Source organism: Lepidochelys kempii, chromosome 11 (assembly GCF_965140265.1).
Source record: "Lepidochelys kempii isolate rLepKem1 chromosome 11, rLepKem1.hap2, whole genome shotgun sequence".
In the NCBI taxonomy this organism is placed as follows: Eukaryota; Metazoa; Chordata; order Testudines; family Cheloniidae; genus Lepidochelys; species Lepidochelys kempii.
Window position 1 is genome coordinate 2,892,329 of NC_133266.1, and position 14,091 is coordinate 2,906,419.

At 58.7% G+C, this 14,091-nt stretch overlaps 1 protein-coding gene across 25 annotated transcripts in view; it reads left to right on the forward strand.

Annotated features, from left to right (window-relative positions):
* The window catches only part of TNS1 (tensin 1), a 274,551-nt gene that overhangs the window by 115,772 nt on the left and 144,688 nt on the right, over window positions 1-14,091 (forward strand). For 16 of the 25 annotated variants that reach the window (XM_073304965.1, XM_073304974.1, XM_073304973.1 and 13 more), the window contains one exon: window positions 1,852-1,890. The exons of the other annotated variants lie outside the window; for them this stretch is intronic. In XM_073304965.1, the coding sequence (XP_073161066.1) occupies window positions 1,852-1,890 (39 nt within the window). The remainder of the gene's footprint in view (window positions 1-1,851; window positions 1,891-14,091) is intronic. 25 annotated transcript variants of the gene reach the window in all.

A 14,091-nucleotide genomic window follows, 5' to 3' on the forward strand; every position in this document is an offset into this window, starting at 1 on the left:
GCTGAGTGTGCCTGGGGACCCCGCCTGTCCGTGGAGGCTCAAGCCACGTTAGCTAACAACAGTCGTGCAGCTGGTGCGGGGCGTGGGGGAGGGACTGCAGAGCAGAAATGTTACATACTGGCCCCCCAGTGCCCAGCAGTAGCAGGTGCCATGGCCTAGCAAGATGGTTTCTCGCTGGAGGAGAAATCCGTGGCACGCACTGAGTTCACGCTTCGCGTAACTCGTTTATCCAGCGGCCTAGGGCCCAGGTGGTCACGAAGGGCAGGGAGGCAACGGCTGCTTTAGCCGTCCCAGCCCAACTCTACTGCCCAGTTTCCAGGGAGTAATGCTGCCCCAAGAACGGACTCCGGCTAGGGCGATTCAAGCTCTCCTGCCCTTTGCAACAGCTCCCCCAACCAGAAACTACATCACAAACTGAACAGCCGCGCAAGCATCGTCTCCTGCTACGCGAGAAGCCGGTGTAATGCCGCCACCTGGTGCCTCCCACCGTAATGGGGCTAACCTGCCACGCGGTCGCCTTCTCCATGCTGGAGCAAAGTGCCGGCGTTCCCACTCCTAGCCTGAGTTCCCCAGTCTTGGCTCCTTCAGGATCCTACCATCTAGAAACAACGAAACCCGCCTAATTTCCAAAGCAGTTGTCAAAATCGAATCGCTCTCCTTCTTAAGAGGCAAATCGATTCCTCTTCCCTGGCAGACAAGTCACCTGCTGTCTGCCCTTCAGCCTGGAATGTGCCAGGAAACCGTCAGATCCCCCACCTCAGCCCATGATGTGAGAAGGGGCTGGGGGTTGAAAACAAAGGGACGCATGGTTCAGGCAGAGAAAAGGAAGTCCTCTACGCTTAAGTTGGCGTAGTTCACTACTGGTGGGAGTGGGGGCTGGGGGGGTCATTGAGGCAAATGCTGAGGCTGGACTCCAGATTCTGTAACTTCTTTGCTGTGTGAGCTGAAATGGTGTTTCAAGGGGAGCCACCCTCATGCTGCAGGGCCGATCACCAGCAGGGGTCAGGAGGAATTTCTCCTTCCCTTGGTATAACACAGCTCCGTTGATCAGGCTCATTGGTATGTTCCCTCCCACCTCTGAAGGATCAGGGGTAGGTCACCACCAGAGTGGATGGAGCCACATGGAACGCTCCCTGTTCTCGGCCTCAGAGGCCCTGCTGGTTTGTTGCACATCGATCCGCGATGGGCTGGGTGCGTGGGTTAAGCTAATCCAGGAAATGATCATGGGGGGCGTTTTGCAGATGTGTGTGCGAGTCCCGTCCCAAAGCTCTGCCGTGATTAGAGAAATGCCCTCTGGAGGGGGCTGATTGCAACATACCACCAGCCAAGGAGCCTGTGTGAAAAGCAGTAGCCAGCCAAGTATGCTCAGATTAATGCTTGCAGTTGATACAGCAGCTCTCCCTCACATAGACCCTGGGCGGTCCGAGGACCGGGGAAGACGAAGCCAGGGCCCTGGCATGTTTGGGGCAGTTGGGTCCACGGGCAGGTCTCCCTCTTGTGAAGCAGTTGAGCATTGCACAGAATGGTGTGGTAGCCATTGCCAGTGGGTTCTAGGCTGGGCCGTCACCCCCTTCCTTCTGCACGTCCCTGCGCGGTTCAGGTCTTCCCCGGCCCATGTGAAGGAGCGCAGCCATTCGCCAGAGCTGACCACAGCCGCATCGCTCAGTGGAGCAGGCCTCCGTGGACGGGGGGAGCAGACATGAGGGGGGGTGTCCGGGGGCAGGCTCCTAGCGGCGGCCCCCCAGCCCAGGTCACGCCGCATGTAAGATGACCAAGAGCCCGGTCTCCGCTTTGCCGCGCCTAGGGACTGGTGACATTCTAACGCCGGGTCTTCTTGTGTTTGCTTCGCAGGCGGCTACCCCGTGTGCGCCTCCCGCCAACTCTGAGCTGGTAAGTGGGCCGACCCCTCTTCCCCGGGGGCACTGTGGCCGCGGCTTCACGGCGGCTCTTGCCACTGCAAAAAAGGACACGGTGAAACAGCATTGGCACCTGGGGAGGGAGCAGAGCACGGGGCTGGGAACCAGGGGAGTTGCATTCTTGGCTCTGCCACGGAGCCAGCGGTGCCTCAGTTTCCCTCTCTGTCCAACATGGGCCTGCCGTGGTCCTTCCCTGTGGCAGGGGCAGTGGGATGCTGTGAGGGGAGGAGCAGAATTATTTGGAACAATCTGTAGAGCCCATTAGGGTGTCAGTGACCAACTAGCTGGCAGTGCTTAGGTGACCCAGAAGGAACTGATCCCCTGTGGGTGACCTGGAGTCTAGAAGGGCGTGGACGGAAAAGAGGGTCTGGTATAGGGAGAGGAAGGATGGTCCGGGGGTTAGCCTGGGATGTGTGAGACCTGGTTTCTAGTCCCTGCTCTGCACAGGTTCCCTGGGTGGCCTTAGCCAAGTTACTTAGTTGCTCCGTGCCTCAGTTTCCCCTCTGTAAAATGGGGCTAATGGCCCTGCCTCACAGGGGGGGTTGTGAGGGTCTGTGGATTGAAGGCAGCGAGGTGCTCTGATAGTATGGTAAGCGGGGGGTTAGGTAGATAGGGAGGTTGGCATGAGAGGGTGGTCTCCGTGTCAGGGGGGCTGGGGCTGGCCCAGACTCGCCCTGGCAGAGTTTGGGTGGTGGGTGAGCGAGGGCTGTTCGCAGCCAGGCTGGTGCTGGGGTGTTTCCGAAAGGACCAGACAAAGGGCATTGAATTCCCTCCACTTGCCAGGTTCAGCAGCTGGCTGCGTGTACTCCAGAGTGAGCCCGACTGGCTCTGAGAGCTGCCCTGGGACACTTCATCCGCCCCTCTCCGTCCTGTCCCCAAAGCCCCGTACAGCACCAAGGCAAAGCACTGACCGAGCTGACAGCTCAGAAATGGGACCCATCGGTGTGCCAGTAGGGGGCACTGTTGCCTCCCGGTCAATACTGAACTGCTGCTGCCCGGCAGGATTTAGCAGGCACTGGATAGCTAAGAGAGCCAGCTTAGCGAGGGGAAGTCAGTCCCAGCTGGTGGCTAATGCTGATCAGGAAGTTTCTTGTGGAGCAGGTCTTGGCGCCAGGCATGCTGGGGTAGTTACATTCCGCTTGCTGCAATAAGGAAAGCCCCGGCCGTTTCACTTCTCTGAACTGCAACACTGGTTACTGCCACCGTCCCCCTTTCGGTGGCAGGTGAATTCCCTCCTGATGTGACGAATCTGGGCTGTCGCTGTGCTCAAGCCCCGGCGAGAGAACGTGGATCCCCCTGCTTGGAAAGAGGTCTCTTGAGCTGTGGGAGAATCACCATTAGCAGTATAGGGCCTATGGCACACAGAGAAGCACTTCCAATTCCCTCCAGTAGAGGACAGTGGTGCACATACACACTTGCCGTTTATATGTAGGGGTGGCGTCACAGTAGCAAACGGCTGGCGTATGACGCATTTTGGCCTCAGGATCCTCAGCTGGTGGCCTGTATTCATTTTCGGAGGCCTAGTCTCCGCGCAGCTGACTCTTGAGGAATTGTTGCTTGCCACAGATCAGCAGTTCAACTCCCCGCGCCTCTTGCTGTTGGGTCGGCATGGGAAAGTTATTCAGAGCTCAGAGGCAGCTCAGTTCTGGTTCAGCCCGCTCTGTGGGCCTAATGCATGTGCCATCGGGGGGCGATAGCAAAGGGGGGTGCAGGGGATAGGAGGCAGATGCAGCAGGCTTTCCTGTTCTCAGGGTCTGGCCTCTCCTCTGCCACCTCCCCTAGCATTAGCAGTCACAGGTGAGTCAGCAATTACCGGGAGCAGGTGTCTATCTCGGTGCGCTCGTGTTATGGCCCTGTGCACTTGGAAAGCCCGCCAGGAAATCGGCCTGGGAAACCTGCATTCTGGTCGGGACCCAATTCTCCTTGCCGAATTCTAGGGGACGGTTAGTCAGGATGTTTGGGTCGGTCCAGGATAGAAACAGGGCCGAGGTGCAACGCGCAGATTCAGATTCAGGTTAGGATCTGGCCCTGCCCAAACCCGTGGGCTCTTGGCCCCGGGATTAGTTCAGATAGAGATACGGGCCAGCTGTACAATTCAGGGCGAGATCCGCAGCGGGACCCCGAGCCCCCTTGATGTCTGGGGAGGGGCTTGGGCCAGGATCCATTTATAACTCATGAGTCTTACCCCATCCCAATGGCATTCGGTTCCCATCACACCAGGGGCACGCTCAGATTCCACCACAGCCAAGTAATTCTTGTCCTCGCCTCCCCGCAGTGGTCTCATTTGAAATTGGTGGGACTGCAGGGCTTCATGGCCGTGCCAGGAACAATACAGCTCCGGACGCGGGGGTCTGCCATTTTGAAGGGCGAGCCGGGAGAATCTGTTCCTGATGTGGGCTCACCCAGGTCTCAGTTCCCTTCTTTGGGCATGAAGCTCTGCCATCCTCAGCAGCCTAAACTCGTATGTGCCACGGGCAGAGAACAGCTGGGACCCACCAACGCCTGATGCCTCTGCAGTGGTAGGGAATTGACTAGGTGAAATATACCCAGATGATCCCAGTTGATGAACCATGTCCCCGCCAGCCCCGCTCCTGAGCTGACCCGGGGGGGAAATTCCGACTCGGATGATGACCCTTAGCCTGGCCCTCCGACTGCAGGACAGCCTGGCAAGCCCTTTGTCTCTGCACGCTGCCATGGTGAATTCCTAGCGTGGGTTTGTGGGCAGTCACAGAGCAGGGCATTCGAGAAGCGACGTGGGGCCGGCGCTGTGTCTTCCCTTTGCCTGATTGACAACCGAATCCCTAGGGAGCGGCTCAGGGCACTGAGGGGCAGTCCAGGGCCCCGATCCAGCCGGGCACTGGTGCACGGGCCGTGTTCAAAGGGACTTTAATTGGCACGAAGAGCTGAGCGGAAGCGGGGCCTTGGCTTTTTGCCTTGTCTGGGCTCTTTGAACCTGTGGGCCATCCCTCTGAGCTTGCCCCCCTGCCCGCCCAGCCGCAAGCAGGACATGTGCTGTGTCGGAGCCTTGCAGCTTGGAGATAAGGGGGTTGCTTGGGCACCGTGCCACTGAACGGTTATTTTGACATCTCGGCGGTTAATGTAAGAAGCCAGCAAGAACTCCCCCGCTGTGCCCAGGGCAGGCTTTTCCCTGCCCAGAGAACCAGCCGGGCTTTCCTAGAGGCTGGGTCCTGCCCGGTGTGGATGTGGGGTGCTGAGCTGGGCGGCCCTGATCCTGCACTGACGGAGTTAGTCTGAGCCCAGTTTCTTCGGCAGGCCTCCAGCTGCCGGCGGGCGACAGGGGCCCAAGAGTGGGTCTGATCCCAGTCAGTAGAGGACAGCGGGTTGCCGGTGCCGTAGTCAGGATGTCTGCCCCACAGCAGCAGAGCTCAGTGATTTATACCCCTCTCCAGACCAGTGGTCCCCAAACTTTTCAGGGTCGTGCCCCCCCTTACCCCTGTCCAGCCCCCCCAACCCCCACAGGCCGTGAGCGGGGTTGTGGCTCCGGCGGGGAGTGGGGGGGGAAAACGTGGATAGGGGTAAGGGGATCAAGGCTGGGGGCAGGACTGGTAGCCAGGGCGCAGGGCTGGGAGTGGGGCCGCCGCCCCCGGTGGGAGGCAGACAGGGGTAAGGGGGCCAAGGCTGGGGCCACAGCTTGGGGTGGAGCTGGCATCTAGGGCCCCTGGGCATGGAGCCTGAAGCAGAGCCCTGGGTGCGGGCTTGGCAGCTTGGGCCGGGAGCGGAGCCTTGGTTGTGGGGTGAGCAGCTGGGGCCGTGGCCAGGAGCAGATCTGGGCAGCGCTTCCCCCCTGCCCCCCATGGGGGCTGGCCTGGGCCCCAGCCTTGCCCCTCCCTCCGCCCCGGAACGGTCCTCTGTGCCTCCCCGGGACGGTGCGCCCCACAGTTTGGGGACCTCTGCTCTAGACCATAGTGTGAGGTGGGGGCTCAGCCCCACAGCTGGCGTGGAGGCAGGAGGCTGCTGCTGTCTGTGTGAGGCCAGTGCTGGGCACCTCCCGGCAAACAGCAGAACACGAGCATGAGCCGTTGCCGCTGAGTTTCTGAGCAGGTCCTGCCCTGCCAGCAGCCGGCAAAGTGCCCAGAGAGCTGGCGGCGCCAGTCCCAAGCAGCCAGAAGCCCTGGAGCAGCCCCGCCCGGTGCCCTGCCAAATCACAAGAGTCGCTTAAAAATCTCGAGATTTTTAAAAAATTTAAAATTTAAAAAATTAAGGCCTGGGGGGATCTTTGCCTTCTGTTTCTGAGCGTTTTGGGGGCCCCTCGTTTCTTGTTTTCAAGTTTTTCTCTGCCATCCCGCATGGGGCAGGGCAGGAACTTGTTTGTTTGGAAATGCAAGCTGAGAGTCTCCTCCAGTCCCATGACTCCGGGAGCTGGGGCTTTAAGGACATCGACTATCTCAAGAAAATCAGCAGAGTTGGGAGGGCCCCCTTGACCACGTCAATGAAATCCTCGCCTGACGCGACTGCGAAATGGACTGGCGCAGCCTGCAGCAGGGAGGGCGCATGTGGCTGGGCCCACTCCACCCTTCAAGGGCAGCGCTGTGACTCTCAGGAGGGCAGCTCGAGCCAATTAGAGGCAGGCGTAGAGGCCGGTCCGTTCCCCACCTGCCCTCCTCTGGACGGGTAGCCACCACCATGTGCCACTGATGGCCCGGGAGGGGGACACGCAGTCAAAGATCCAGAACTGAGCAGGGCCCCGTGCAAAGGCTGGGCTCTGTTTTCCTTCAGAGCCTGGGGCGTTTATCTTCCCACCCGGGGAGATCGCTCTAGCAGATGTGCCCGGGGCTCCTTTTCTTTTCTCTGATGCTGTTTAGATTGAGGAAGATGATTATTTTCACCCCTTGTTTTCCCTGGAAATCTTAATGTAAGTCAGAAACAATTAAGCTGACAGGCTGCAGGGATTTCTTCGCCAGAGCAACAAACAGGAACAATTCCCAGCAGGTCTCCGCTGATAGAAGAGGAACAGGGAATTGCTAAAACAGCTGTCCTGTGAAACAGCCCATGTTGTTCCATCTGAACTGTGAGCCGTGTGTGTCCTCGGGGCCGAGGCGCTGGCTTCTCTTGTCAACAAGATCTCCTCTCTGCTCCGCTCCGAAAGCTGCGGCAGGCGTCTGTTGAAATGTCCCACTGCTTTGTTATTGTAGGGTTACTTGTGAGTGGCGGGCTGGGCTTTGTCAGTGGAGGGCTGGGCTAGGTTTGTTATTGTAGGGTTCCTTGTGGGCACCAGGGCGTGCTCGCTGGTTTTATTATTGTAGGGTGGCTTATGCATGCTGATCTGCCGATGAAGTGAGCTGTAGCTCACGAAAGCTCATGCTCAAATAAATTGGTTAGTCTCTAGGGTGCCACAGGTCCTCCTGTTCTTTTTGCAGATACAGACTAACACGGCTGCTACTCTGAGATCTGCCAACAGCGATTGGTTGTTGCAGGGATGGGACTTTGTACACAAGTTTGTTATTGTAGGGTTGCTCCTGAGAGTTGGTCTTTGTGTACTGTTATTGTAGTACGTGGTTGCTCTTTGCTGGCTGTGCTGGGTGGGGCGGGGTTACCCCCTGTGCTCGGAACGGACCCCCGAGGCTGCCATGCACTTGCCATAAACCAATGAGGCCCCTTCCCCCAGCCCTAGTCACTCGGGTGGTCTCGGCGGGCGGGTCTGGGGTTTAGGAGGAGCCCGAGGGCGCTGCCTGTCCTGGGATCTCCCGGGGCACAGCCGGGCTCAACTCTCCAGGGCTTTCCCTGGCGCGGCCATCATGCCACCTCGGGTGCCCCCTGTGAAACAGGTGCCTGTGAGTGACTCCATCCCGGGACGCGAACTGGGGGGGGGCTGGGAGCAGTGACAGATGGGGGGGTGGGCTTGGTCCTTCCCCTGCCGGGCCAGGCTTGGCTCCTCCCTCTGCGTCGCGGACGGTCAGCTGGTGCCGCAGGTGGTCCAAGCCACAGGGGCGAGGAGGGGGCCCTCCCTGCTGTAGCAGCTGGCAGGAGCTCCCGCCTCGCCCCAGATACCCCGGTGATGGGCACAGTGCAGGACAGGATTGAGTCTCCTCCACAGACCTCGACCTAGGACCCGAGGGACGGGATGTTTCACTACGTCCCTGATCTCCTCCCCAAGGGGTATCATTGAGCCCCGAGAGGCCAGGTGCCCACCCCATCTCCTGACTGATGTGCTGCCCCCCAGTGTTGGCAGGGGGCGTGGCTGAGGGCGGCCTCCCAGTGCGTCTGCTTGTTCGTGGTTGCGTTTTAAGCCCAAGATGTACCAGCTGGAAGCCAGCCCCCTGGGGAGCCTGGAGTATCTTTCCCCTGAATCCCAGATCCAGGCCTTGGTGATGTGGTTACAGGCAATGGGAGGAAATTACCATGGGAAAACGGGCTACATAAATCAATCCGGAATTAATTGGAAACACCATCCGTGCGAAAAGCCAGGGCTCGTGCTTCACTCGGGAAGGAAGGTGGCCAGTGGGGGCTGCAGAGAGAGCCCATTGCAAAGGCCCAGCTGGAGGGGAGATTGCAGAAAGGCCGCTGTGGAGGGGCTCGAAGCAGGAACGAGGGGGCTGGGGCCTGCTCTGAAGGCTTGGCCCAGGCCCCTGGAGCAGCAGACAGGCCGATTTCTGACTTGCATCTGACAGTGCAAAGGAGGGAGGGGAAGAGAGTCTGGCTGAGCGCGCATGGGGAAGGGCAGTGTGCACGAGGGAGTGTGCGTGGGTGTGGCTAAGTGTGAGATGCGTGAGCGTGCATGGGAGTGGGTGAGAACGTTCACGGGAGCAGGTGAGTATGCGTGGGTGAGAGTGTCCATTGGAGCAGGAGTGGGAGAGAGGGTGCCCGGGGAGGGGGAGTGTGGGTTGAGAGGGTACCCGAGGGCAGGGGCGAGAGAAGGTGCCCAGGAGCGGGTGAGCAGGTGACTGGGAGTGGGTGCCCAGGGGTGGATGCGAGGGGCCCCAGAAGTGGGTGAGCAGGTGACTGGGGTGGGTGCCCGGGGCGGGGGCGAGAGTGACCGGGGGGTGGGTGTGGGTGTGAGGGTACCTGGGGGTGGATGCGCAGGGGCCTGGAAGCGCGTGAGAGGGTATCAGTTAGCTTTGCGTGTCGTGGGAATGGATCAGTTGATTTTGCATGTGCACCGTAGCCCTGACGCACCTTCTCGTTGTACGTTAAGCAATGTGATAACATCTGTCCCATGTTCTCTTCTCCTGTCCCCGTACGGAGAAGCGTGTGCAGCGTTTTGGCAGGGTCTGCTCTGTCCTCTCTTTTCCAGCCCCTGTGTCCCAGGGTCGGGCTTTCTGTGCGGGCGTCTTGCTGTCAGCCGGGAGGCGTCGGGGTGACAGTCCTGCAGGCCAGTATTAACAAGCGCTGAGTGATTTTCGGCCTGATGCCCGGAAAGGACTAAACAGCTGCCTCCTGCCACACGGGCCCCTGGGGGGCGCTCGGAATCGCTTGTCTCGCTTGCAAATCTTGGCTTGACATCTCCTGTGTGTGCACGGAGCAGACACCCCCGGGGCAGCACGCTCCCCTGCATCTTCTCAGGCCAGGCCGGACGTACCTACGTTCTCCTTTGGGGGTGATCTCTCGCAGGTACTTCCCTGGCCCCCATGACTGTCTTCTCTGAGCACTTCCCAATCTGTGGTGGCTGTCTGCTCACACCTCTCCCCGCTTCCCTTGTGAAGCAGGGCAGGGCTATTCTCCCACATTGTACAGAGGGGAAACTGAGGCATGGAGCGACTCAGGCTCGGATCCACAAAGGTGTTCAGGCTGAGGGGCCGGAGGAGCGAATTCAGGGGCCTAAGACCTTTGTGGCTCTGGACTGAAGTGACTTATCAGGGGTCCCAGAGAGCGTTTGTGGCGGAGCAGGGATTTGAACTGTGGTCTCCCAAGTGCTAAGCTCACCATTGGACCATCCATCCTCTCAGCTCTGCCTGCCTGGCTTAATCACAAGGACCCCTGCCTGATGGGAAGCAAGCGAAGAGGCACCGTGCTCATTTCACGCCAAATCTTTCCAAGCAATTATCTTCTGCGCTTCCCTCACCAGTGCACCGTGATGTGTCTCGCATTGATCCAGCTGCTGTTATCACAGCCTGGGGTTTAATCTCTCCATGGCACATCCATGCTGCGAACGCTGCAAGGAGCCCGCCGGTCCCAGAGGAAGCTCGCCAGCCCGCTCCAGGATACTTATCTGGAGAAAAACACACAGTCTTGTCCGTTTGGGACCGTTAGTGCAGTGTCAGGAGGAAGCTGATGGGGGTGTGAGGAGCCCAGCCCAGTCTGGAGATTATGGCCCAGGCTGGCTTGCAGGCCCAGCGCATGCCTGAAACGAGACGGGGAGTCCTGTGTTTGGTGGAGCCAGTTCATGGCTAGAGCCGGGGCTGGAGCGGGGGCTGTGTGGGGAGTGGCGGGTAGGGCAGATTTGGGACACAGCCCACCTTGTAAATACCTGCCCCATCGCAGGCAAATGAACGAGGTGGCTCCAAAGGCATCTCCCATCACTGACAATGCAGAAATAGACCAGGGTCTCCACGCGGGACTCCCTGCCAAAATGGGCTTACCCCGCGTGCACCTCTGCCCGGATAGGCCGGGGCCATCAGTAACGCTCGCCGTCCGTGGAGGTGCCATCCTCTCCGATTGGCCCTGGCCCCCGGGCACAGTGGTCTGGAGGCCCCGGCCTGCCCTGTTTAGCTCACCCGTGTCCACTGAGCTGAGAGAAGCCTGAGCTAGAGACAGCCACGAAGGCCTTGGGCCAAATGGACCTGATCCGGAGAAGTACTGAGCTCCGATTTCCATGGGAGCCGGGGTGCTGAGCCCTGCTCAGAATGAGGTCCGTAGTTGATGGGTAATGTGGCCTAGGAGATCTGTAACCAACAGCAACAGCTGAAAGCTCAGGGCTGGGGATCACAGCTCTGGGGGATCTGCGAGAACTATCACAGCTTCACTCAGACAAGCTCATCGATCCTTGGTTAAATCACCGTCGCTTCCCTCTCCTGCCCCAAGACCTCCATGTTACCGCTGCCAAGAGCCTAGCTGCCATGGGGATGGGCACAAATCAAACTCTACAATAGCTAGTAGCAGGAGAGAGGCCTCATAGGGATCCTCTCGTGAAGCTGCACACCGGCATGGCAAAGATGCTGGTGGAAACTGACAGAGTCCCATTGGCCAGCGTGGGGGGCTGGATACAGTACTCCCCCAGAAAGACGGCCCCCGCCCTTTCCCCAGCAGCTTGTGTCTGGAGACCGCCCTCAGGCAGGAGCGTGGCTGCTCCCGACGAGATGAGGCAGGTCTCGTGAGCCACCTGTCGGGGGATATTCTGTGCAGAAGGGGAACGGTTTTGCTGCTCCGTCTCCTAGCAGGAATGCGGTGGCTCAGGTTTGCCCAGTTCCTCTCCTCGCAGGATTCCTGCTCACCGAGGGGGCTTGGCTTCTCCCTGGTGGAGCTGTGCCAGGAGGCCGTGGCTGCTTTGCTGCTGGAAGTCTTTCTTTTCGCGTACCCTGTTCAGAAACGGTTCCTTAAGTGGCTGTTGCGTTTGTCCCCCCCCAGCCCTCGTGCCTCCTGGGAATTGACCCTGGAAACAGCCAGAATGAGAGATCCCGCTTAACCCAAGAGCAGAGCGACTTCACTATCACCTTCCCCTACAATTTGCCGTCCTAACTGGAATTCGGCAACTAGAAGGCAGGACCCCGCGGCCCCTCCTCCATTGTCAAGTTTGCAGGAGATGGGGTGGTGTTACATCTCCAGGGGCTTGTTCCTGGTTGGGTTAGGATTCCATCCATCCTTCCACAGCCCTGTCTGCCTCCGCGTCTTGCCTGCGTCTTGATCTCAGAGACTTGTCAGATGGCTACACGGCTATCGGTTCGCACCGGTGCTCAGTGCCGCTCTCTTGATGCTTGGAGCCGCGTCAGACGCCGGGTACTGGAGGCTGCTCCTGCTGGGTTGCCCACTCTGAGCCACCTCTCGGGGAGCAAAGATGGTGGACGGGGAATCGTTTTGCTGCTTGCTTTCCTGGAGCCGGCTGGAAGGGGGAACATTACTGAAGCTCCCTGGATGTGTTGCCTTCCCAGATCCATGCTGACCGGCCTCCCTCCCTGCTGCTTTGGAGCCTTGACTCATTAGGCAGAAGATCCAAGCAGGGTGTGAACCACCAGTCCATAGTGTCCTGTGTGGAGCGGTCGGTGGCCATGCACGATCCTCGGCATGAACTGATTTAGGGCCAGTCCCAGCTGGGTCTCAGATCCTCCAGCCAGAACCTCGGTTGAGGGCCCCCAGCACCTTGCTGTGCCAGGTTCCTAGAATGGGCCTGGGGTTTGCCAGGCAGAGCATGCCACGCTCTTGCTGGGTGGCTCTGTGGCACAGCACTTGGCCAGCTCCGTGCTGGTAAATAACCGTCCTTTCCTCGGGCCGTTCCTGGGGTAGAGTGTGAAGGGATGCGAGGCTGGGAGGCTTCAGGTAACCGAATGATGCTCCAAGCTGCAGGGACCAATACACACCCTGTGGTGGTGCTTGTCTGTGTGTTCCTAGCAAAACCTCTTCATGAGGAAACTGGCAGCAGAAGAGTTAAACCGTGGCAGGCCGGGGCTGGTGGCAGGTGTTGACAACAGGGGGCGCTACCAACGCTCCCTCTCATTTTTGGCAGGCCGTGTGCGCAAAAACTGTCTTCTGTGCAAATTGTTGTGCGTCTGTGCAAATGTTTGTGGGCGCGGTGTTTCGCCGTGTGTGCAGGGTTTGGGATCTGTGTGCGTGTGGAGGGACCAGTGGGCTCTACTACCCCTGAAAGGGATCTTTCCTGGCTCCCGGTGCAGCAGATTTCTGCCATCCCAGTGAAAAAGGTCCACAGTGATTATCTGCAATACACAGCCGTTTAGTGAGAAGGAGTTACACGAGCGGTAAAGGGTTATATTAAGCACATAACTCCTATGTTAGACATTAAGAGCGATACATTCCTCTGAACAAGTCTCTCTTTCACAAACAGGCCCTGTGCTAGCCTCACGCAGTTCCTGCTTGGCAAACAGAGAGGGTGGTTACCAATTTCTTCCCTCCTGGTCTGTTCTTCCCAGCCCTCTGCTCTGTCTCGGATTCCCTCGAGGCCAGACCCGCTCTGGTCACAGTCCTACTCCAGCCCATGGAGCAGAGTTTTGGCCACTCTGTCTAGCAGCGTTGCTTTCTTCAAGCGTCACCAACCACAGTAATGCACTTTGCTCGATTTTTGTACTCTTCTTCCTCAAAGGAGTCCCTTGTCTTAAAAGCGTGCCCAGTGGGCGTGTGGCTACTGATTTTACCTAATTCCTGTTTTAGAAGGGGCTGGGGGAGTGGAACCAAAGGAAGATCACCGGACGTTTACTCACTCATCAATCATTCACTCGGTCTCTCTGCCTGAGGTTCCTGCTGGCAGGTCGCTATAACCAGGTCAACCTGTGCTCCATGCTGGAACTTTATACCTGTGATGTTCACATCGCATGAGCCCGTGGTTGCCGAACAGTAGGTTCAATATCGATCGTGCTTGTGGATTTTGCCAGTTCTTCATCAAATCTGCTTCCGCTTAAAGGGACCCTGCTCCCAGGATCCTCTGCAGCCCTTCAGCCATGTTTAAGTCATGTCAAGTTATGCTCACACCCTTCATTCAGCATGGCCACATGACCGTCCCAACAGCAGGGAGCCAGTGGGCAGCAGAGGGCATGGGTGGGGTCCGAGGATCGTGAGTGAGATGGGGAGTTCTCCCCCGCTGGTTGTCCTTATTTACATCGGTTCTTCACAGGGCCGGCGGGCAGCTGGGAGCGCGGGAGCAGATCCAGGAGGTTTTCTAAGCGATAGGAGCACTGCGCTCAGCTCCCTCGTTTCTCGGGTTCAGAGCTTGGATTCGTGAATGGCATTAGGCCTGGCAGGCCGAACACTGTTCCATGCAAGGAGCCCGCGAGGAATTGACTTTCTCCAGCGGGGGCTGTTTGGAAGCAGAGCTGCTTGCACCGAGCCAGCCCCACATGTGAGCGTGGAAAAGCCCAGCGCGGAGGTGTAAATCACCCCAGCCCTAGTCCAGTGGGGCAGCCAATTGTGATACCCCCAGCGAGGGCTTCGCGGCAGAAAAGTGACTCTTCTTTTGTTAGTATGTGTTTATATAGGGCCACTCTATAAAATAACCGGTCCCTGTCCTGTGGCATATACGGGGTACTCTTTCCCATTCAGACCCTGGCCAGGACAT